This window comes from Mobula birostris, chromosome 8, assembly GCF_030028105.1.
Source record: "Mobula birostris isolate sMobBir1 chromosome 8, sMobBir1.hap1, whole genome shotgun sequence".
Classification (NCBI taxonomy): Eukaryota; Metazoa; Chordata; class Chondrichthyes; order Myliobatiformes; family Myliobatidae; genus Mobula; species Mobula birostris.
The window spans coordinates 162,513,550-162,537,756 of NC_092377.1; the positions used below are offsets into that span (position 1 = coordinate 162,513,550).

The following is a 24,207-nucleotide window of genomic DNA, read 5'->3' on the forward strand; positions in this document are numbered from 1 at the left end:
TGGAGTTGCCAGCAGATCTTTCAAAGGAGCAAGAGTCGGCTGGCAATGCTGGTACTCAGTGTGTGTCTCCTCTGTTCGTTTTCCACCTTATACTTTGCTAGAACAAGTGTTGAAGGGTCTCTGGGGCTACAGAAGTCCATCCTCAACACTGTGTGTACTGGCATAGCATAGCGGTGTACATTCCTCCTGTACCTAATGAAGTGGCTACTGAGTGTATGTTCGTTGCCTTCTGCCGCTGTAGCCCATTCGCTTCAAGGTTCGATGCATTGTGCACTCAGAGATGGTCTTTTGCACACCACTGTTGTAACGTGTAGTTATTTGAATTACTGTTGTCTTCCTGTCAGCTTGAACCAGTCTGCATTCTGCTCTGACCTCTCTCATCAACAAGGCACTTTCGCCCACAGAACTGACACACTGAATGTTTTTCACACCATTCTCCGTAAACGCTAGAGACTGTTGCGCATGAACATCACAGGAGATCAGCGGTTTCTGAAATACTCACACCACCCTGTCTGGCACACATAATCATTCCACGGTCAAAATCACATTTCTTCCCCATTCTGACGTTTGGTCTGAACCTCTTGACCATATCTGCATGCTCTTATGCATTGTGTTTGCTGCCACATGATTGGCTGATTAGATACTTGCATAAACAAGCAGATGACCTAATAAAGTAGCCACTGAGAGAACATGTGAAAGTACAGAGTGTTAGTACCCATCGGGGTATCTTCCCCTTCAAGGGAAATAAGGATATTGGGGGAGGGAGGAAATCAACCATCCATGGCCAGAACACCAACTAACAATCAAAGTGCTTAAATGTTTAGGGTTGGAAAAGGGTCCCCAGATTACCTTAACTCTTGGTAGAACACCGATCATAATGTAATCTTTCTTGGGAGAGATAATGGATCCTTGTGTTACGCTTTTTAAGTCCTGTTCATTCTCGTTAAGCGAATAAGAGGTGATGTCACCACAAAGTAACTTCAGTGTCAGCAATCATTCCAGTAGATGCAGCGCTCTGTTAACAGACCCACAGTATTCCAGAGTGCTATTGCTTACTGGCCTAGAAGTAAACCAGTGAGTGATGGACAGGTTTCTTTCCATTCTGTTCCACGTAAATACTCAAACTGGGCTAGGCAAATAAATCCCAGCTATTCTTCAAGCTTGTTGTCATTCAGCCATACATACAGTGTGTATACCGCCAAATGAAACAAGGTTCCTCCAGAGTGGGGTGTACAACATAGTACATGTAACTCACACTCAACTCATAGTAATATTACCACAAACAATAAAATATAATCCAGAAGATTGACTTTTAGCATAAGGTGTATTGATGACACTAGCTTAAAAAGTAAACAGTGTAATGAAGGCTATTGGTTTTTCGTGCGTGAGAGCAGTCAGTTCAATAGTCCGACAGCCTGGGGGGAAGAAGCTCTTTCCTGTCCTGACAGTCGTTGTCCTAATGCTACAGTACTCCGTGCCTGATAGTAGGGGTTTCAGAGGGTTTGTGAGATGGATGGGAGGGATCCCTGACAATAATAAGGGCCCTGCATGCACAGCAACCCTATTTGTTCTTAATTCCTCTGACACTCTGTGGATCTTCCTGGACTTGTTGAAGTGCAGAGTGGTTGTATGGAGGGAGTGGAGCAGAGAATTCTCCATCACAGATTGAGATGCTGGGATCTGGGATTTGAGATTTGGGTCAGTCAGGCCATAGTGTTTCTCATTTTTGGCGTTGCCTGTGCGTCCTGTGTGTCCTGTGCTTACTGTTCAGTGGGTTCCTATCTGTTTTTCAGGATGCTGTGAAAGATGCTTTACACAAAGGATGCTCAATGATCCCAGTAAAATCCTTTGCAGACCAGTGTAATGAGTATGTTGATGCTTATCTTCCCCTGGCATTTCAATTCATCGAGAATGAACTGGTGAGTAGCTGTGGATATGATGCAGTGTGGTCATGACCATCCCACACTTAATTCTACTTCTATAAAGAGCAATTCACAGTCATTGTTTTGAGTTGAGATCATTTATCTGTCCAATTCGCTCCATAGATGCTATCTGACCTGCTGAGTTCCTCAAGCATCTTGTGTGTGACTCCAGATTTCAGCATTCAATTGTCTCTATTTCTGCTTTTGCCCAGCACTTCATACAATAGCAAGCAATGGTTACCCACTTCAGGTTACACTGTGGCCATAAAAAGGCCGGAAATGGGACTTGAAACTGTTCCAGTTTTCATCGATGGATGTGTGAAATTGGATACTTTTTGCTCATTTTTAGCAACCACCAAATCTGGTTCTGTTTTAGAGTCAGGTTCTTCTCTTCCTGATATTGCAATGTGCAGCTACCCAAGCTTAAAAATAGTATTTTTTTTGTCTTGAATGATAGATTACTGTGTGTCTGCAATTCAAAGTAACACATACAAAACACTGGAGGACTCAGCAAGTCAGGCAACATATGTAGGGAGGAATAAAGAGTTGACGTTTCCGGTTGAGACCCTTGATCAGGTTTGCAGTTCAATGTTGTTGCCTCCCTGGCCAACATTCCTTGCTTCATTGCTAGTGTTCAGCACTAAAACGAAAAGGGCATCTGTTCCTTAATTTAGTGCTGAGAAGCTTCAAATGTTACTATCTCACTTCCCAATTTCAAGAGACAATAGACAATAGACCAGCGGTCCCTAAGCACCAGGCCGCAAAGCATGCGCTACTGGGCCACGAGGAAACGATATGATTTGGCGATAGGAGTCAGCTGCACCTTTCCTCATTCCCTGTCACGCACTGTTGAGCTTGAACACACGTGAGGTCATTATGCACACGTCATCCATGTCAGCGCGGGAAGGAGATCAACTCCTTGAGCTTGCAACTGACGGCGGGCTGAAAAGTATGTTTGACATAACATCTCTGCCAGCATTCTGGATCAAAGTCAAGGCTAAATATCCTGAGATAGCCACGAAAGCACTGAAAACGTTGCTTCCATTTCCAACGTATCTCTGCAATGAATGCAACGATAACTAATTTTTGGAATAGACTGGACATAAGGAACCCCCTTCGAGTATCGCTGTCTCCCATCACCCCTCGATCGGACCGTGTTGTTGCAGGGAAACAAGCCCAGGGCTCCCACTGATTCAGCGATATTGGTGTGTTGCAATGATTTTATATGTTCATATGGGGAAAATATGTGCTGTGTGTTTAATATCCAAACGTTACTTAAAATGTTATGATGCTCTTGACTTATATAACCATATAACAATTACAGCATGGAAACAGGCCATCTCCGCCCATCTAGTCCATGCCGAACGCTACTCTCACCTAGTCCCACCGACCTGCACTCAGCCCATAACCCTCCATTCCTTTCCTGTCCATATACCTATCCAATTTTTCTTTAAATGATAATATCGAACCTGCCTCTACCACTTCTACTGGAAGTTCGTTCAATACTTACTTCAAGCTCCCCTGTCCTCCCATGATAATTGACGTATCACTATATTCATGCGAGGAAAATATGCGCTGTGTGTTTAATATTAAATTCGTTAGATAAACCCTTTTAGAAACGAAATTGAGTGTATTAGCCACTTATCACCTACATTCTGATCGTGATTAACAACTCCCCCCCCCGAATAGAATTGCCAAAAACGATTTGTAGAAAAAAAATCGGCACGTACAGGTGTGTGCACTGGTGTTTGCGCAAGGCTTCATGGTCATTGTAGTCTTTCTCAGGGTAGACAACGTATTAAAACCTAATGAGTCCTGTACTGCCTCCCTTACTGCAAAAAGTAGTAAATGTATACCTTCATCCCAGTCCTTTTCATTTTCCACACAATATGTCCTAATCATAGTTTTTAGTGTAGAATGAAATCTCTCCAAGGCTGCTTGTGATTCTGGATAATAGGCTGAAGAAATAATCTGTTTTGCTCCCAGTTTATAAACTATCTGCTGAAACAACCCCGACATAAAATTACTACCTTGATCTGATTGTATTTCCTTAGGCAACCCAAAATAAGTAAAGAATTTTATAAGAGCCTTTGTCACAGTTTTGGCTGTTATATTCCTAAGAGGTACTGCCTCTGGAAACCTAGACGCTGTGCACATAATAGTTAATAAATAATGATGTCCAGTTTTAGTCTTTAGCAAAGGACCTACACAGTCTACAATGATTTTTGAGAATGGCTCACCGAATACTGGAATTGGTTGCAGTGGGGCCACTGGAGTAACCTGATTAGGTTTACCCACAATTTGACACGTATGGCACATTCTACAAACTGTCACCACATCTTGTCTTAAACTAGGCCAATAAAAATGTTTAGAAACTTTGTTCATAGTTTTCTTTACACCTAAATGACCACCCAAAGGGATACTATGAGCCATAGTTAAAATCTCATTTTGATAAACTTTAGGAACTACTACCTGATGATTAACTTCCCATTCCTCACTAGCAGGAATTGTAGGCGATCTTCACTTTCTCATTAATATCCCCTTTTCCAAATAATATCTTACTGGTACTTTTTCAATTTCATTATCTGGAAGAGCTTGTTCTTTTAATTTAACTATCTCAAGATCTCTACTCTCCTCTGCTATCATCTCCTTCCGAGATAAAGACAAATCTTCATGATCAGACTTAGCAACAAAATCCTGATCAAATAATGTAGGTAAGAAAGTTCCTGATACATCCTCAAAATTTGAATCCTGATTTGAACTGTCATGGGTAACAACCTCATCCTTTACATCAGTCTTTTTAGCCATAGCTCTTGTTACAACACAGGAAGAATCTGTGTTAGAATCCCTCTGTGGTTCCTCAGAACTTGAATTTATTGTCAAATGCTCCTCAGGAAAAACTTATCCACCTGCTAAATCATTCCCTAACAAAAGAGAAACATCATTCACAGGTAAATTGGATTGTAGTCCTACTTTAACAACCCCTGTAACTAATCCTGACCTTAAATTTACTCTATGTAAATGGACTGGCATAAGGGCACCCCCTACTCCTCTTATATAATTTACCTCATGAATGTCAGACTCATCACTAAACTTTAGCACACTGTCTAATATTAGTGATTGAGAAGTTCCAGTATCTCTAAGTATTCCTATTAGTACTGAATTGGATCCTTCATTTAAGGATACAAATCCTTCTGTTATAAAAATTTCATATCCCTTCTTAACTTGGTCAGACTCTGACACGTCTTCATTAGTATTTTCTGAACCCTGTGGCTTTACAGGTTTTTCAATATGCTGCACACAAGCATCTGGGGCCACTTCTTCCTCTTTCCTTTTCAACTGGAAGCAATTAGCTACTACATGTCCAGGTTTCTTACAATAATTACAAATAATACCAAAATGTCTTTCCTTCACATGTCTCCCTTCATCCTTACTTTTCTCACTAACTTCAGATTTAATTTCTGGTTTACCTTGACTCCCTGTGCTATTTTTCCTTTTAAAAATTTTACCTGGAGAAAATTTATTCTTGTGAATTAAAACATACTCATCAGCTAATTTAGCAATCTACTGCAATGTGGCAGTGTCCCGTTCATTTAAGTATGTTCTCACTTCAACAGGAATGCTTCTTTTAAATTCCTCCTGCAAAATCAGCTCTTTTAATTTATTATACTCCCATTCACATTTTTAGAGGAAACCCATCGCTCAAAACACACAGATTTCTCATAGGCAAATTCCACACAAGTTTTTTCCACCGATTTCTTCAAACTTCTGAATCTTTCTCTATACGCTTCCGGAACCATCTCATATGCCTTTAATATATGCTGCTTAACAATATGATAATTCTGTGCTTGCTCAGCATTTAAAGCTGTATAAACTTGTTGTGCCTTGCCTTTAATTACACTTTGCAACATCACTGGCCATTGGTTCTTCGGCCACTTTAAACTCAGAGCAACTGTTTCGAAATGCTGGAAATATTTGTCCACTTCAGCTCATTAAATGGAGGAGCCAAAATAACCTCACGACTAGCAAGAAATTGTTTCGTAGAACCAGAAGACTGACTCCCGAACTTTAATTTCTGCTTCTCTAGCTCAAATTTCCTCTGGTTTTCAGCTTCTCTTTCTGCAAGTTCCCTTTTTTAAGGGCCTGTCTTTCTTCGAATTCCCTTATTTTATTAGCCTCTCTTTTGGCTATTTCTGCTTTAAATTTTTCAAACTTCAACTGTTCAAGATGTAACTGCATTTCCAGATTACTCATTGGAAACTTATCTAACACCTCCTCATCAAATAATTTCAAATTAACATAATGTTCAGCGATTTTCCTTTGTATGAAAGCCTTGGTGGAATGTTTCATAATTCCTTTAATATCCAACTTCCTAGCAATCTCCAATACCTCAGGTTTTCTCGCATTCTCTAAAGACCCCAAGTTAGACATGTCCAAAAACCCATCAATATCCATTGTTGCCGAATACTACTCACACCAATCAAACCAAAAAAAATCGGATATTTCCCCTTTCCAAACCAAAATGGCAAATACCAGCACTTAAACTGAAAATCGGAACATCCCGGACGAGCCCTCACAGATTATGTTACGTAACCGGCAACAATGAATATCAATAGAGACAGGTTATATTAAAAAAAACAAACATTTATTAAACACAGAGAAACAAAAAAAAACAAAGGAAAACCTTAACCGGAAGTTAACTGTTATGCAGCCATTCAACAACTCGTCACTCAGCACTGGTTCTTAAAGTGTTAAATGTGAAAACAATTCTTAAAGCAGTAAAGTCAGATATAGTTCTTAAAATGGTAAATTCGGAAGTCCAACAGATTTATACGTTCAATTGGGAGAGGCTTCTCTGGAGAAGGTTTCTTCATAGACACGATTTTCCTGCTGGTTCTGTCCAAAGGATTCACGATGCAGTAAATAAACAGTTTAAAACAACTGGCCTTGGTTTCTGGAGAGCAAACCTTTGCATGAACTCTTTTCTCTTTTGGCAAGAGTTATCTTCGATGCAGGTTGCTACTCCTTCAACGAAGACTCAATAAGGTCGATCCTTTGTTAGACTGCCAAACGATGCCGACTCCTCTCAATCCTTCGATCCTGTACTTTGATAAAGTCTTCACTTTCCCTTCTACTGCTGGAATAAGGGAAATCAGCACATCTAGCAAAAATTTCCAGTCCAGAAATATTGTATCTTGCAACAGAACGCACAACCGTTTCAAAAATGAAACTGCGTCACAAAAACAAACACGCAACAGAAACAGAGACCCAGCACGTTCTACCTGGAAATCTACAAACTAAAAAACTAACTGCGTCATCTGGGGTCTACCCTTATATACCCATGGTGCACATGTCATCATGTGACCTCACATCGGCGGGAAAATCACATCAGGTGACCTCCAAAAGACCATTACATCATTCTCACCAAAAAAAACCAGATCTCCTTGGGGCATGTAAAACTCGGTTACCCTAGGTCCTCCGGCCACTATTACATCTGGGAGATTGTTTGTGTCTTCCCTAGTGAAGACAGATCCAAAGTACCTGTTCAACTCGTCTGCCATTTCCTTGTTCCCCATAATAAATTCACCCGTTTCTGTTTTCAAGGGCCCAACTTTGGTCTTAACTAATTTTTTCCTCTTCACATACCTAAAGAAGCTTTTACTATCCTCCTTTATATTCCTGGCTAGCTTGCCTTTGTATCTCATCTTTTCTCCCCGTATTGCCTTTTTAGTTATCCTCTGTTGCTCTTTAAAAGTTTCTCAATCCTCTGGCTTCACGCTCATCTTTGCTATGTTATATTTCTTCTCTTTTATTTTTATACTAAGAGAATGCAGATGCTGGAATCAGGAGCAACACTAAATCTGTGGGTGGAACTCAGCAGGTCATGCTGGGCCCGTAGGATGAAAGGAATTGTGGCTGTTTTGGGTTAAACCTGCATTAGGTCCTGATGTTGAAACAGTGATGAGTTCTTTCCTCTCATAGATGCTCCTGAACCTGCTGAGTTTCTCCAGCAGATTGTTTATTGGTTCAGTTTTTGATTGTTCTATATAATGAATTTGGATGGGACTTGACAACAACCATTAAAAATCCCTAAAAATTAAAGTTCAAAGTAAATTTATTATCAAAGTACATATATATCACCATGTACAGCCCTGTGATTCATTTCTTTGTGGGCATACTCAATAAATCTATAGCATGGTAACCATAAAAGAGTCAATGAAACACCACACCCACTTGGCTTTCAACCAGTGTGCAAAAGACAACAGATTGAACAAATTAAAAAAAAAGAAAAAATAATAATAAGTAATTAAGCATTAAATATCCAGAACATATGAAATATCCAGACCTTGAAAGTGAGTCTATTGGATGTGGGAATATTTCAATGATGGAGCAAATGAAGTTGATTGATGTTATCCCCTTTGGTTCAAGAGCCTGATGGTTGAGGGGTAGTAACTGTTCCTGAACCTGGCGGTGTGAGTCCTGAGGCTAAAGAGTGTTGCGTTCAATTCTAGTCTCCGTATTTGAGGAAAAATATACTGGCTTTGGAGATGGTGCAGAGGATGTTCACCAGATTCATCGGAGAGATGAAGGGATTAGGATGAGGAGAGATTGAGTTGCTAGAATTCAAAAGAATAAGAGGGGATTTTATAGCAACATATAAAATTATGAAAGTGATAATTAAGATAGAGACAAGAAATTTTTTCAAGTAGTAACTAGAAGACATAGGCTCAAGATTTGGAGGAATAAATTTAGGACAGAGATGAGGAGAAACTGCTTTTCCCACAGAGCAGTGAATCTGAGAGTCTGTGCCCAGGGAAAAGATGCACAGGTTACCTCATGAAATATATTTTTAAGACACAGGTTTTTGCATAACAGGGGAATTAAAGATTATGGGGAAAGGGCAAGTAAGTGGAGCTGAGTACACAGCCAGATCAGCTGTGATTTTATTTAATGACAGAGCAGGCTGGACGGGCCAGATGGTCTACTCCTGATCCTAGTTCTTGGGTTCTTATGAAAGGATGGCATTACAATTGTACACAGTTCAGGCCACCTGAAATCCATGCAAGCTTGTGAGACAGACCAAGAAGGAAGACCGGTTAGGAAGAAAGATTGTGTCAACCTACTTGCATCTATGTTCACTGTTTTCAAAATTTACAGAACCCAAGCTGACCGTTTGGCCATGAGGAAGGATCTCAAACTGAAATGTTGACTCCTCAGATACCGCTGACCTGCTTTCTTCCAGCAGCTTGTATTTCTGCAGCTGAGCAAGAGATTGTGAGAAGTTTCTGCCGCAGTTTGCTCCACGTTTACTTGTGTCTTGTTCTCTGGCAGAAACCAGAGGTGGTGTGCTCCGCTCTGGGACTGTGCAAGTCTTTGTCACAGTTTCCCAAGCAGGAAGTGCGCTCCAACGCCGTCCCTGAGGACCAACCAAGCCTGGCCAAGCAGCTTCCGTCTCGACTGTATCCTGCAAGCCGGATACCTCAGCAGGTAAGACCAAGCCACAGGTTTAAGCAAATGAATTCAACTCTTGAGGAAATGAGTGAGATTATTCAGGCTTCTACCACCTGGACGCCATAGTGGAAGGGTTATTTCACTTCGGACCGTCTGGGGGAGAGGTGCAGAGTACGAGAGGGACTAGCATTTCTCATTGAGGCACAGATGTTTTGAGTTAAAGGTTTGCTCCCAAGAACAAAATCTGCTCCCAAGATTTGAGCAAGTAATCTAGGCTGCTCCTTCAGTGTGGCACTAGCAAATTATGCCCAGAAAAAAGCTGAGAACAATTTTCATTGATTGCCCATGCCTACACATGATATGAGTTCAAAAGCCTTGAGGTTATTTCGCAGCTCTGTAAAATTCTAGATAGGTCACATTTGGAGTACTGTGTTCTGGTCAGTGCTGGAAAGATATGGAAGCTTTAGAGAGGGTGAGTTGAGATTTACCAGGATGCTGGTTGGATTAAAGAGCATGTTTTAAGAGAACAGGTTGAGTGAGCTTCAGCTTTTCTCATTGGAGCAAAGGAGAATGAGAGAACATGCATAAGATGATAAAGAGGCATAGATAGTGAACAGCCACAATCTTTTTCCCAAGCTAGCACAAGAAGACATAATTTTAATTGAATGGAGGGAAGTACAGGGGAAATATCAGAGGTAGATTTTTTTACTCTAGAGAGTTAGGTGCATGGAACGCACTGCTGTGGGTGATGGTAGAGGCGGATGCAGTAGGGACATTTAAGTGACTCTTGGCCACATGGGTGAATGAAAAATGGAGGGCTATGTGGGAGGGAAGGGTTAGCTTGATCGTGGACTAGGTTGAAATGCTGGCACATCTGTGCTGTACTGTTCTGTTCTATAAAATGATTGGTCACTGGGCCCTCGAGCCCACCCTCCTGGCCACTGTGAGGGTGGGCTCGAGGGCCCATCCTTCTGCCTCCGCAGATGCTGCCTGGCCCATTGAGTTCCTCCAGCAGTTTGTTTTTTGTTAGTAAAAATCACTGGCTCTATGGTAATGGCAAAACGTTTTGGGCTCTGATGTTCCATGGTGTCCTGGAATATCTGGTTGGTTGAATTATTTATTTATTGATTGATTGATTGAGATACAGCACAGAGTGGGCCCTTCCAGCCCTTTGAGCTGTGCTGCCCAGCAACTCCCGATTTCACCCTACCCCTAATCACGGGACAACTTACAATGACCAATTAACCTAACAACCAGTACGTCTTTGGAATGTGGGAGGAAACCAGAGCACCCAGAGGAAATCTGCACAGTCACGGGGAGAATGTACAAACTCCTTATGGGCAGCAGCAGGAATTTAACCCATTCGCTGGTTCTGTAAAGTGTCATTCTAACCACTGTGCCACCCCAATTTTGAGCTGCTAAATCCATTCTAAATCTACCTGATGTGTACAATGAGAATAATGTAGACGCCAGTGAAGGTTGCCCTCAATGTGGGGATGAGAGAGAATCCACAAACTTGCTTTGACTGTCTTTCTACTAATACCACCTTGGACAACTGTATCAATGACTCTGTCATACATTCTCCCTTTCGGATAGCAGTCCAGTTTGTTAGTTTTCCATCAGTCACTACTTCTGATGTTTAAAATAAATTTATTATAGTACGTGTATGTCACCTTATGGTCCCTGCTGTTAATAACCTCCAGGTTGAGTCGGTGGTGAAGAAGGCAAATGCAATGTTGGCATTCATTTCTAGAGGAATAGAGTATAGGAGCAGGGATGTGATGTTGAGGCTCTATAAGGCGCTGGTGAGACCTCACCTGGAGTACTGTGGGCAGTTTTGGTCTCCCTATTTAAGAAAGGATGTGCTGATGTTGGAGAGGGTACAGAGAAGATTCACTAGAATGATTCTGGGATGAGAGGGTTAACATATGAGCAACATTTGTCCGCTCTTGGTCTGTATTTCTTGGAGTTTAGAAGAATGAGGGGAGACCTCATAGAAACATTTTGAATGTTGAAAGGCATGGACAGAGTGGATGTGGCAAAGTTGTTTCCATGATGGGGGAGTCTGGTACGAGAGGGCATGACTTCAGGATTGAAGGGCGCCCATTCAGAACAGAGATGCGAAGAAATTTTTTTAGTCAGAGGGTGGTGAATCTATGGAATTTGTTGCCATGGGCAGCAGTGGTTGCCAAGTCATTGGGTGTATTTAAGGCAGAGATTGATAGGTCTCTGAGTAGCCAGGGCATCAAAAGTTATGGTGAGAAGGCGGGAGAGTGGGACTAAATGGGAGAATGGATCAGCTCATGATAAAATGGCGGAGCAGACTCGATGGGCCGAAGGAGCAGAAGTCAGCCATTTGTCTTATGGGCTTATGGTCTTATAATTGAGGTGGCAGGCCTAACACATGTTAGTTGGCAGATACTTTGGCAAAGGCTTGTTTGCTGAGGTCTCTGAGAGATTCCTTCCCTGAAAACTGTAGCAGTGTTACTTCAGAATCTTGCATGAGAGACCTTGGAACATAGAAGTTTGAGAGGAGATTTGAAAGAAGTATCCAAAATTATGAGGGGTATAAATAGGGTAAACATGCAAGCACGCTCTTTCCACTGAGATTGGGTGGGTTGCAGAGGGAAACTAGAGGTCATGGTTTAAGAGTGAAAGGTGAAAAGTTTAAGGGGAACATGAGGGAAAACTTCACTCAGAGGGTCGTGATAGTGTGGAACAAGCTGCCAGTATGAGTGGTGCATACAAGCTTAATTTCAATGTTTAAGAGAAGAGATAGTAAGGATGTGGAGGGCTATGGTCCCGGTGCAGATTGATCAGAGTATGCAGTTTAAATGGATTGGCACCAACTAGATGGGCCAGAGGGCCTTTTTCTGTGCTGTACTTTTCTAAGGCTCGATGACCTGCTGCAGTGATGCTTGCTTTAAAGAAATAGGAGGTCAAAGTGAGATAAAATCTTTAACTGTGACATATCCAAGTAGTGGAAGTCTGAACAATCTCAGCCATTCCCTCGAGTTGAATTCAATCCCAAATGAGTGGATTAAACGTTCACGGTGAGTGAAATGAGTAGTAGAGTAGATGCAAACAGATTGGAAACAGGTACTTGTACAAAATACTTTTAATATACCTGGTAATTATAGCTGGGGATCTTTGAGAGTAAAATGCAGAACTGATAATGACTAAGATGGTCTTCTGAGATTGAGATATAATGTTCAAACAAAAAGTGTATCACACTGTACTCCACTTGATTTAGGGACACTTCATTGGTGAAGCATAAAATCTATTCCCTGCATCTTGGAGTACAAAGGTGTAAAGTTCTGTCTATTTAACAGGAAGGATTTTCCGCGTTACCCCAGTGTGAGTTGTGTCTACTTATAGTGGAAAAGCTGTTGAGCCTACTTCCAGAAGAAAAAACTGAGGTGAGTTGCTTTTTCCAGATTAAAAAATCCCAAGGAAGAATAATTCTCGAAATCCGTAAAACTCAAACGTGTATTGACCAACAAACTGATCTGTTAATATCTTTAAAGCATTTAGCTGGAACTTTTGTTCCCTCTCCCCAGTGGGCCTTTTTCTAGCTGGTGGTCCATGACTAGTGTTCGCAGGGATATTTACTGGTACCTCTGCTGGGTGCCCAAAACATCGACTGTTTAGCCCCCTCTGTAAGTGCTGTCTGACCTGTTGAATCCCTCCAGCATTTTGTGTGTGTCATTCTGGATTTCCAGCTTCTGCCGAATCTCTCGTGTTTATAATTACCAGGTTATTTAGTTCAACACAACATTGTGGGTCTGTTCCTGTGTGTGTGAGTGTGAGAGGCTTCTGTAACGATGCTAAATCTGTCGTGGGCCAATGTCCTTTCTCTTACTGAGCACCTGAGTCCTTGTTCAGTCAGTGCTGATTTCTCCTTACTGCAGTATCTTTTTACCACTGAGCGAGTGTGTGTCTCAATATCTTGACTTTACTGTTTTTAAGATAAAAATAAGTTTCAGAGGGTGACTGGGCTTCCTCTTTGATGTGTAGTATTTGAAAGTGCAGGAACTAAAAGTCACTGGGTGGGACTGCAGATGTTTCCACATTGGCTTAAAGTGGTAATAAACTGATTCTTCTGTTTAGAGTGCTGTCATCCATCTGCTTGACGAGATCTGCTCCCACCTGCCAGAAAGCTATTCTAAAGAGTGCCAAGATTTCGTGGAGGAGTATGGAAAAAGAGTCATTGAAATGCTTATCAATGAAATAGCTCCCCACACTGTGTGTATGACCCTGCACCTCTGCTTTGCCAAGGATGCAGAGAGCTCAGGTACTGTCCACAGCACGGTAATCTATAACAGGAACGTGACTTAAAGTCCACTTTCTTTTTTAGAAGTGATGGTGGTAGTTTGATGCTTATCAGTTATCTTGTTGCTGCTTCCCATTCCCCAGTTTCTCACTCTAGCTCCTTGCAGTTCACAGGGCAGCAGTCCCTAATCCTCACTCGGCATTAAAGCAGCAGGTTGTCATTCTGTCAAAGGAAAACAAAAGCTGCATTCACTTTTATCTCAATGTGGCCTAACAATAGAGGGAGTTGTTGGGTTGAGATTAAATTGTCACATACCCCATGACGGGTTAAAGAACCAGCAGAAAAGGAAAAGACTTTGGAGTCCGGTATTGCTATTAACTAATGGTATTTATTAGTAACTATGCAATACAGTAATATAAATGCAGATAAATCAAACAGGGTAGCAAGGATTATATATAAGTAAGTGTGGAAATATATGAAAACCAAGCTTCTTCAAGTCTAAGGGTAAATAGTCAGTCTTACGATGATGAGTAAAGTTCAGTTCAGTTCGTGGTATTGAGTTGAGTAGTGATGGACAGAGAGAGAGGGAGAGATTTGAGTCTTCAGGTGAGCTGAAGCCGTCAATCTTCTCGTTGTCCTCCAAAATCCTTTAGAAGTCACCGACTGCGACCACCACAAAGGGGACCGTTCTTCTGTGGTGGAATTATCAACCCAGGCGAGGGTTGGAAACAAATAACTCCCCACCGGTCACTCCCTTTTCACACTGCGAGAGCCACTGATCGATCCGCCTGATCGCTCCTCCAAAACCCACTCTTTCTGTGGGCACAACCAAACTCATTCAGTGTCCAAAACCATGTGTCTCTAGGTCTATCATCTGACCTTCTATTCACCATGCTAAATACCAACTGTTTCTCAAACAGCTCCTCCCTTCTCTCTCTAAGAATTTCCAAGCAGGCAGTGTCCTTGTAGAAAGTATAAACACGCTGTGAACAGTTTTTGCCTCTGTCTCTCTCTCTTTCTTTCTCACTCTTTTTAACAAGGTGTTTGTGTTGGGCACCTCTCTCTCTCTTTTCAAAAGCACGGTTCATAGGGGTAATTCAGGACCCCGTCACAAAATACATACATAAATCCTTACTATTACCTTGCTATGATTTTTTTTAAAAAAATGCCCACCCTTAAAGTGTTGGTGGTTGAGATCATACTCAGGTGTAGATTTAGTTTCCCATTTCCACATTTATTACTTTAGATTCCTTTACCTTGCAATGTATCTGATTGCCTTTGGAATGTCTTTTCTTCACCGTCTCAGGTGACATGGCAGAACTTTATTCTAATAGTCCACATTAAACTATTTATCTAGCCACCTGTGCAGGCAGAGTTTCATTGGTATGCCATCTTTTATTTAAGAATATGATTTTCAGGTGGACCCCAAGCAGAGCAGAGGTCATGGATTTGGCTGATGGTAGAACTATGGAAATAATCAATTTGTAGATAACTACAGAAGGCAAAAGCAGATGCTAGAAACCGAAGCAGATAATTTTGATAACATGCCACACATCAGGAAGCACCTGTATTGGAAAGAGATGGAGTTTAGGTGTCTGCAATTATCATAACTAGGTAAACTTATAAATGAATTTGGTTTTGGGTGATGGAGAATGTTTGTGAGGAGCTGGAACCTCTCATTTCCATCCACCTTCATCCCACCTTAAGATGGCTGGGGGTCCCTTTGTTTCTTTCTCAAACTGAAACCAGTCTGCCTCCATCTCCTGAGCAACTTCTATTTTATCTCCACTCACTTCCTCTAAATCAGCGGTTCAACGATAGGAATCTGGGTACCCTTGTTTCATTTGGCAACCACTATCTCACATCCTCAAAATTCTGGTACATTGAGAACATTTACTTTCATTGTGTTTTATTATCTTCTGCTTCTGACTTCCTTCCACCCGAACTTGTCCTTGCTTGTTCCACTTTTGACTCTGCCATCAAACACACAGACGAGCGGGGTGCTGGTGTAGTCTGGCAGAATGACCTCTACCTTGCTGAGGCCAGGCTGCAACTCTCAGACACTTATTACTTCTTGAAAAGGACCCTACGCAAGAGCATCAGGCCATTGTCTCCTGCACTATCAGCAACCTCTGACTCTGGGAGATAGATATATCATCCATTGCCACCAATCTCATAGATCCCTTACCCCAGTTACTGCTCATTTCTACTTCCTACCCAAAATCTACAAAGCTGGCTGCCCGAGGAGTCCCATTGTCTCTTCCTGCTCTTGCCCTCTTGCCCCACTGAACTCATGTCCACATACCCCAGCTCAATTTTAAACGTGCCCCCCCCCACCATTGGTTCAGTTCCTTCCCACACTTTTAGTTTCTGGCTCCTTGCCCCCTTCCTTTCCAGTACTCATCAAAAGTCTCTGTCTGAAATGTCGACTGTTTATTGCTCTCCATAGGTTCCTCCAACATTTTGTGCGTGTTTCCTCTGCTTCTGTCTCCAGACATGGTGATTGATTAGTGCCTGATTATTCACGGCTGTTTTGACTGCACCTCCTCTGAGGTTGATTCCACTTAAGTTGCCATTTATCCTCATGGGCACACACTCACAGGGTGTAAATGCCAGGAAATTCAGATCTTTTTCAACATGCATTCCTCCTCCTAGTTTATCCGTTATAACTTCCACTGCAGTGTTTTTCAACGTCTTCCTTCCGTTCCCTGAGATGGTGGGACTTGCAATCACGTTTGCTCTATTTGTCATCCTCCTGCTTGGATCCCATCTCCGGCCGCACTGAACAAGGATGGGATTCCTTGCCCTTGCCTTCCATCTAGCAGCCCCCACGTTCTGTGGATCACGCTTTGAAAACTTCTGACACTCCTGGATGATGCCACCACAACTTTCCCCCCTCTCCTTTCGTGATTCCAAAATGACCCTTCTGCACTACCTTGATCCTTCCTTCCATCGCTCCCAATGCCAGTAATTCCCCACACCACACCACATCTGCCGATCCTGTCGCCTAGGGATGTAACCAATCTTTTCAGCTGAAATTGCACTTGTACATTTTTACCTTGTTCTAAAACATTTGCTGTTGACATTGTGGTCACCAGAAGAGTGGGTAAACCAAGTAAATTGGGTCAAGCACTTCCCTCTGGGTGCCGCCTGTGGGTAGTTCAGGAGTCTGAAACACAAGATGTGGGATTACTAGTGTAACGGCCTTTGCCCCACTGACTCCCATTGCCTAGGGTGAATAGCCATCGACCCCGCCAAACAGTGCAAACGCTTTGGTGCGGATAAGGTGTGAGTCGCCCAATGATCAGCCATGACACAAATATGAAACAATATACAAAGTGCAAGTAAAGAATGATACTTTATAGCAAATTTTTGGTGATGGGTTAGTAGCAACAACTAAAAGAAAAGGCGCCACATAAGTAACTTATCAGTCTTGTGCACATGATATTTTAATACGTTGGAGCTCACGCCTCCGATTCCATCCACAACGTCCTTCCGAGACTCCGACCACCCTCCGAACCCCCGAGGTCCGGTATCTGCCGCCCTGGAACCGCTGTCCGTTCCTCACACGTCTGTCCTCTCTGCTCGCCTCCTGGAAAAGCCCGCGCTCCTCAACTCAGCACACATGTACAAGATATACAAGACTTCCATTGGCTAACAAATGAATACAGTTTCCATTATCACATTGTATAACCCAAACATTGCTGTTACAGAGGACCCCTTGCTCAACAGTTAACAGTATGAGAAGCCATTTTAATGTAACACCTCAGAGAAGCCATTTTGATAATAAGCAATTAACAGTTAACAGTCTGTCTAGTATTACTGAGAACCCTACATTAGGAAAGGAAAGTTGAAAACTGGGAGGCTCTGTCCAGTTAGCTTAACATTATGTAGTCAGAGAATGGTTAAGAGCACAGGGGGCCATTTGACTTTACCAGAATAACTCCCTTGTTTCACCTGTCTAGCCAAAGTGTGTTTTTAATATCAGCTTTATCCCTCAGTATCCATCTGCAAACTTCTACTTTTGCCTTTATGGGTCCCACTCTCCAAAATTGTTCTAGAGGCATGCACTGCCTATATGCATTTACAACTCTTGTGCAGCTAACTTTTTCTTGTGTTCTCTTTGCTCCACAGTTTACGTTTCCATTCCAACTATTTTGTAATTCACCTGCTTCCCGTTAGTGGAAGCTTCTCATGCTCAATTATTTTTTGCGGTTATTTCCTCCGTGTCTGTTTCATCATTTGAGGAACTCAGAATCTGTTCCGTTTTGTCCCTCGCGTGACTGTACCTTGTCTAAACCTGAACCATCTCTTCCAGAAAGGCAGGCCACTGTTCTGCTAAGCTTTACCCCAAGTCAGGCATCAGTTTTGATGAGAACCAGTTCCACTCAATCTATTGAAATTAATCATTTTCCAGTGATTTTTACTTTGGATTGCTCCTTTTCTTTAATCTTTAAACTTTAAACTCGTGATGTTTTCTTCAGTCTCCAAGATGCTCCCCAGCTACAGCTTACTGCCCCTCATTCCTTGAATCCAATAATTCCTCCTGCCTCACTGAACTAGGGACATATCACTCTAGAAAATTATCCTGAACGCTTCACCATGTGCTTAATAATTATCTTCTAGTTTTTTAACATGTACTTTTATTTTTTTTATCTACTACATAGTTTTCACAACTATCTGTAATAGCTCTGTATGCTGATCCTTCTCTTCGATCAGCCAGCCATAGAAATATGGCATAAATACAGCATAAACAGAGTCTATTAACCACCCATGTGGACTAATTCTAATCTCATTTTTTTTTATTCTCACCATTCCTTCATCAATTCCCTCCAGATTCTTCCATTCATCTACATGTTAGGATTAATTTACAATGGCCATTTAACTTAACAACCTGCACACCTTGTGATGTGATAGGAAACTGGTAGGGGGAGGGGAACCAGAGATCTTGATACATCACCTACCTTTGGGATCCTTGCAGGTGGAGTGACAAAGGCCCAGTAGCCCATTCCTAGAATGAAGGGCTTGCTCTGAAAGAAGGGAGGAAGTTGGGCCTCCAGAACTTAGAAATACAGATCGAAACAAGCGGCTTTGGAAAGATAATGCTGGGAAGAGTTCAATCAATGGTGCAGTCCCTACCACAAAACCAAAATGAGGAATTTCTTCCTCTTTCCTCTAATGTTGTGAATCCTGAGTTTTCTCTACCCCAGTGAGCTTCAAAGACAGTCATTCAGGACTCAGCTGCATTCTTAGATTACAGGGTATTGAGATATAGCAAGAAAGTCAGTTGGCGTCTTACTGTTCAATCTCACAGGTCTGCCCCTCCATCTCCTCTTGTCTTTTGGCCATTATTACCTCAAAATACCCTGCAGCCACTGCACTCGAGGAGCTGAAGTATAATCTCATCACTTCTCATGAGGAAGTGGCTTGAATCTGCTGAACTTCACTGGGTGTTTTTTATAGGCCACCCAATAGTAACAGGGATATCGAGGAGCAGATAGGGAAACAGATCCTGGAAAGGTGTAATAATGTCGTGATAGGAGATTTTAATTTCCCAAATATTGATTGGCCTCTCCCTAGAGCAAAGGAGTGGAGTTTGTTAGGTGTGTTCAGGAAGGTTTCTTGACACAATATGTAGGTAAGCCTACAAGAGGAGAGACTGTACTTGATTTGGGATTGGGAAATGAACCTGGTCAGGTGTCAGATCTCTCAGTGGGAGGGCATTTTGGAGATAGTGATCATAATTCTATCTTCTTTACAATAGCATTGGAGAGAGAGATAGGAACAGACAAGTTAGAAAAGCATTTAATTGGAGTAAGGGGAATTATGAGGATATCAGGCAGGAAATTGGAAGCTTAAATTGGGAACAGATGTTTTCAGGGAAAAGTACAGAAGAACTGTGGCTAATGTTCATGTGGAGTTCTGCATAGGTACGTTCCAATGAGACGGAAGTTATGGTAGGGTACAGGAACCGTGGTGTACAAAGGCTGTAATAAATCTAGTCAAGAAGAAAAGAAAAGCTTACAAAAGGTTCAGAGAGCTAGGTAATTTAGAGATCTAGAAGATTATAAGGCTAACAGGAAGGAGCCTAAAAAAGAAATTAGGAGAGAGAGAAGGGGCCATGAGAAGGCCTTGGCGGGCAGGATTAAGGAAAACCCCAAGGCATTCTACAAGTATGTGAAGAGCAAGAGGATAAGATGTGAAAGAATAGTGTGACAGTGGGAAAGTGTGTATGGAACCGGAGGAAATAGCAGAGGTACTTAATGAATACTTCAGTATTCACTTTGGAAAGGATCTTGGAGATTGTAGTGCTGACTTTCAGCAGACTAAAAAGCATGAGCATATAGATATTAAGAAAGAGGATGTGCTGGAGCTTTTGGAAAGCATCAAGTTGGATAAGTCACCAGGACCGGATGAGGTGTACCCCAGGCTACTGTGGGAGGCAAGAGAGGAGATTGCTGAGCCTCTGGCGATGATCTTTACATCATCAATGGGGATGGGAGAGGTTCCGGAGGATTGGAGGGTTGCGGATGTTGTTCCTTTATTCAAGAAAGGGAGTAGAGGTAGCCCGGGAAATTATAGACCAGTGAGTCTTACTTCAGTAGTTGGTAAATTGATGGAGAGGATCCTGAGAGGCAGGATTTATGAACATTTGGAGAGGTATATGACTAGGAATAGTCAGCATGGCTTTGTCAAGGGCAGGTCATGCCTTACGAGCCTGATTGAATTTTTTGAGGACGTGACTAAACACATTGATGAAGGAAGAGCAGTGGATGTAGTGTATATGGATTTCAGCAAGGCATTGATAAGGTAGCTCATGCAAGGCTTATTAAGAAAGTAAGGAGGCATGGGATCCACGGGGACATTGCTTTGTGGATCAAGAACTAGCTTGCCCACAGAAGGCAAAGGGTGGTTATAGACAGGTCATATGGTCATATTCTGCATGGAGGTTGGTGACCTGTGGTGTGCCTAGGGGATCTGTTCTGGGACCATTACTCTTCGTGATTTTTATAAATGACTGGGATGAGGAAGTGGAGGGATGGGTTAGTAAGTTTGCTGATGACACAAAGGTTGAAAGTGTTGTGGATAGTGTGGAGAGTTGTCAGAGGTTACAGCGGGACATTGATAGGATGCAGAACTAGGCTGAGAAGTGGCAGATGGAGTTTAACCCAGATAAGTGTGAAGTGGTTTATTTTGGTAGGTCAAATATGATGGCAGAATATAGTATTAACGGTAAGACTCTTGGCAGTGTGGAGGATCAGAGGGATCTTGGGGTCCGAGTCCATCGGATGCTCAAGGTAGCTGCGCTAGTTGACTCTGTGGTTAAGAAGGCATAGGGTGTATTGGCCTTCATTAATCGTGGAATTGAATTTCGGAGCCGAGAGGTAATGTTGCAGCTATATAGGACCCTGGTCAGACCCCACTTGGAGTACTGTGCTCAGTTCTGGTCACCTCACTACAGGAAGGATGTGGAAACTATAGTAAGGGTACAGAGGAGATTTGCAAGGATGTTGCCTGGATTGGGGAGCATGCCTTGTGAAAACAGGTTGAGTGAACTCGGCCTTTTCTCCTTGGAATGATGGAGGATGAGAGGTGACCAGATAGAGGTGTTACGCACACGCAACCCTGGGGAAAGTACCGGTTACATGCACACAACACTGTAAAAGTATCAGCAGCAATAGAACACACCTGGAGTCTGTTTTTGATGTTAAAATCCACTATCTTTATTCGTAGCTACTAAATATAGTAACTTAACCAGGTAATCCAAAAGTTAGCAATGTTATGCATGTATAGGTGCTTAGATAAATTTCCCAAACTTATTCAAGCTCAGGTGGCAAGAGTTACAGTCTTACGATAGTATGTAAGAAAGTTCAGTTCAGTTCAAATGACAGAGTTGTTACTGTTGTTATGAGGGAGATATTTGTAATCCAAAGGTGAATGTTGTGAGAAGGCAATTACGACGATATTCCACAGATCCCACGACAGCAATACAAAATAACAATAACAGTAGGTTTTATCTCCGAAGCTGTTCCACTCCACACACGGAAGTATCACTGACAGTGATCTTCAATGAATATCCTTTCAACACAAGTGGTACCACACCCGAACTCAGCTACGGGACATCCCAAAGTGGTGGCCACAGGATACTCCAACAGAATCCACGTATGGATTATCACCAACAGTAGCTTATCACAAAGGGGACCCTCTTCAAGGGAAAACTACCACCCAGGCAAGGGTAGACACACTGGTAGTTTCCACACGGTTACCCCAAACACACAACGTAGTAGCCACTTATCCAGTTCCATAACGACGCAATAACTCCAACAGTGATTTGCCACAGGGTGCCTTTCTTCAGTGAACCACCACACCCAGACAAAGGGTAAATACACATGTGGTATTCACAAAGGTTTTCCCCTCACCAGAGTACCACTCCTGTGGTTTAACTGTGTGACAATCACACTTCCGTATTCCAATAGAATCAAACTCACCCTTACGGGCTACTAGGAGAGAGTCCAAACAGTGACCTCTTTGTCACTAGGTTTCTTCTGTTTCAAACCTTCCTCTCCCCTCTTCTTCCTCTGCAAACTTCTTCTAGTTGCAGCACTTGTGAGAGTCGTTTATCAATACTCTGGATCGATCTCAACTCACCCCTCTTGGGCTACTGAAAGTTTAAACCAGTGACCCCACTCACTGGTGTCTTTCATTGAACAAAACCATCTTGACTCTCAGCATGTGTCTCTCTATGTGTGCCTGTAAGAGGATCCTCTGACCTTTCTTATTCAAAACAAGCTGCGAGAAGCCATTAACATTCATTATCCATCAAATAACTCCACCTCTCTCACCATAGTAACCAAGCAATTTTGTAGTCAGCAGAAACTCAACAGTGCTAAAGTCAGTCTCAGTCTCCTGGCGTTTTAAAGTGACAGTCCACAGAAAAAATGAACTGTAGGGGTACATAACAGAGGTGTACAAGATGATGAGAGGCATTGATCGTGTGGATAGTCAGAGGCTTTTTCCCAGGGCTGGCACAACTTTGTGGACTGAAGGGCATGTATTGTGCTGTAGGTTTTCTATGTTTCTGAGTAGTTCATGGCCACGGTAAAGGAGGACTGGCTGTTCACCTTGTGCTTCTTAGTACAAATATAGAGCTGTAAGGAGAAATATACAATTTGCATCAGACCAGAAAATTAACCAGTTTGACTGACTTCTGCACTTCCTGCACTTACACAATTAAAGGCTAGATATGCTGTAGCATGTAGCTAACCTCCTGATTCACTAAAATATTTCTGCACGGCCCAAGTCAGGAGTTTGACTGAATTCTTGCCTCTTTAATTCCAAGAACATTCAGCCTATTTGTAGGTTTCTGGGCTTGTGCGTCAACAAATAGCGAAGCTAAAGATCAGCAGATTCAGGTTCTGAGGGATATGTTGTGTGGCTAAATTGTTGAGATGGAAATCATGAAGGTGTTGAATGCTGAGGAAAACGTGGACTCGATATCTCTTACTTCAGTTATAGACTGTTCAGGGGGAACTAAAAAGAGATTTAATTGTTGGATATTGCTGGAAAGAAAGGGGAAAAATAAAGGAAGGATGGTAGAATTTATGAATGAGAAATTATGGGTATTTTGACCTAATGACTTCCTTCAGTTCCACAATATTGGGCAGTACAGTAGCATAACTGTTATTGTAATGCTTTACAGTGCCAGCTGTAAGATCAAGGTTCACTGTTTCCTGCTGGTGTTTCAATTCCCATTTCAAAAATGTACAAGTTAAGACTTGTAAATTATGAGCATGCTATGTTGGCACTGGAGAGATGGTGACACTTGCAGCCTGCCTCCAGTGCAATCGCAACACAAACAATGCAGTTAACTGTATCTCCATTGAAGTGTGACATTCACACCATCAGGTCGGAGGTTACCCAGACAGAATGGGGTGTTGCTTCAGCATCATAGCAGTAGAAAAGGCCCTGGCCTGACATTGGAATAGGAAGTCAAATTCTGAGATCAAGAATTCCAAAAGTTCACCACACTATAGTTTTTTTTTCCTCTTTAGTTTTCTATCTCCCCACAAAAGGATCATCAGTGAAAGTGAAATTTTATAGTTAGTTTTCTCCATTATTGCAGTCATACATTATAAAGATCGTTGTTACGCTGACAAAATCTGTAGCCTAATACATATCTCTCCACAATCCAGAGCAATGGTATGAACTGCAGGATAGCATATCCTGTGGTACATGTGAGAACATGGTGCATCATCTCAGACTGGCTCAGAAGAATGGTTCAGAAGTAGACGAACTGCTGCAGAAAGGCTGCAGCTCCTTGTCTGGAACCCAGCGTTCTCTGGTGAGTTCATGGGGATGTGAAAGTGCACATTTGGGCTCCAACAGCAATGATGCCAGAAATTCATCTTCACTCAGAATTCCACTAAAATAATTTGTTTTTAAAAGTGTCCAGCAAACATTCAGACACCTCCAGATTCCACCCTTCCAGGGCAAGGACATTTTAGGTCATGACTGGTGGAGATGCTGGGTTTGGTAGATGCACGTGTGACGCTCATATTA

General features: G+C 42.2%; 1 protein-coding gene across 1 annotated transcript in view; it reads left to right on the forward strand.

Annotated features, from left to right (window-relative positions):
- The window catches only part of LOC140201895 (prosaposin-like), a 56,130-nt gene that overhangs the window by 18,498 nt on the left and 13,425 nt on the right, over positions 1-24,207 (forward strand). The window contains exons 4-8 of the mRNA XM_072266670.1: positions 1,794-1,919; positions 9,255-9,410; positions 12,707-12,793; positions 13,485-13,668; positions 23,841-23,989. Coding sequence (XP_072122771.1) covers positions 1,794-1,919; positions 9,255-9,410; positions 12,707-12,793; positions 13,485-13,668; positions 23,841-23,989 — 702 coding nt within the window. The remainder of the gene's footprint in view (positions 1-1,793; positions 1,920-9,254; positions 9,411-12,706; positions 12,794-13,484; positions 13,669-23,840; positions 23,990-24,207) is intronic.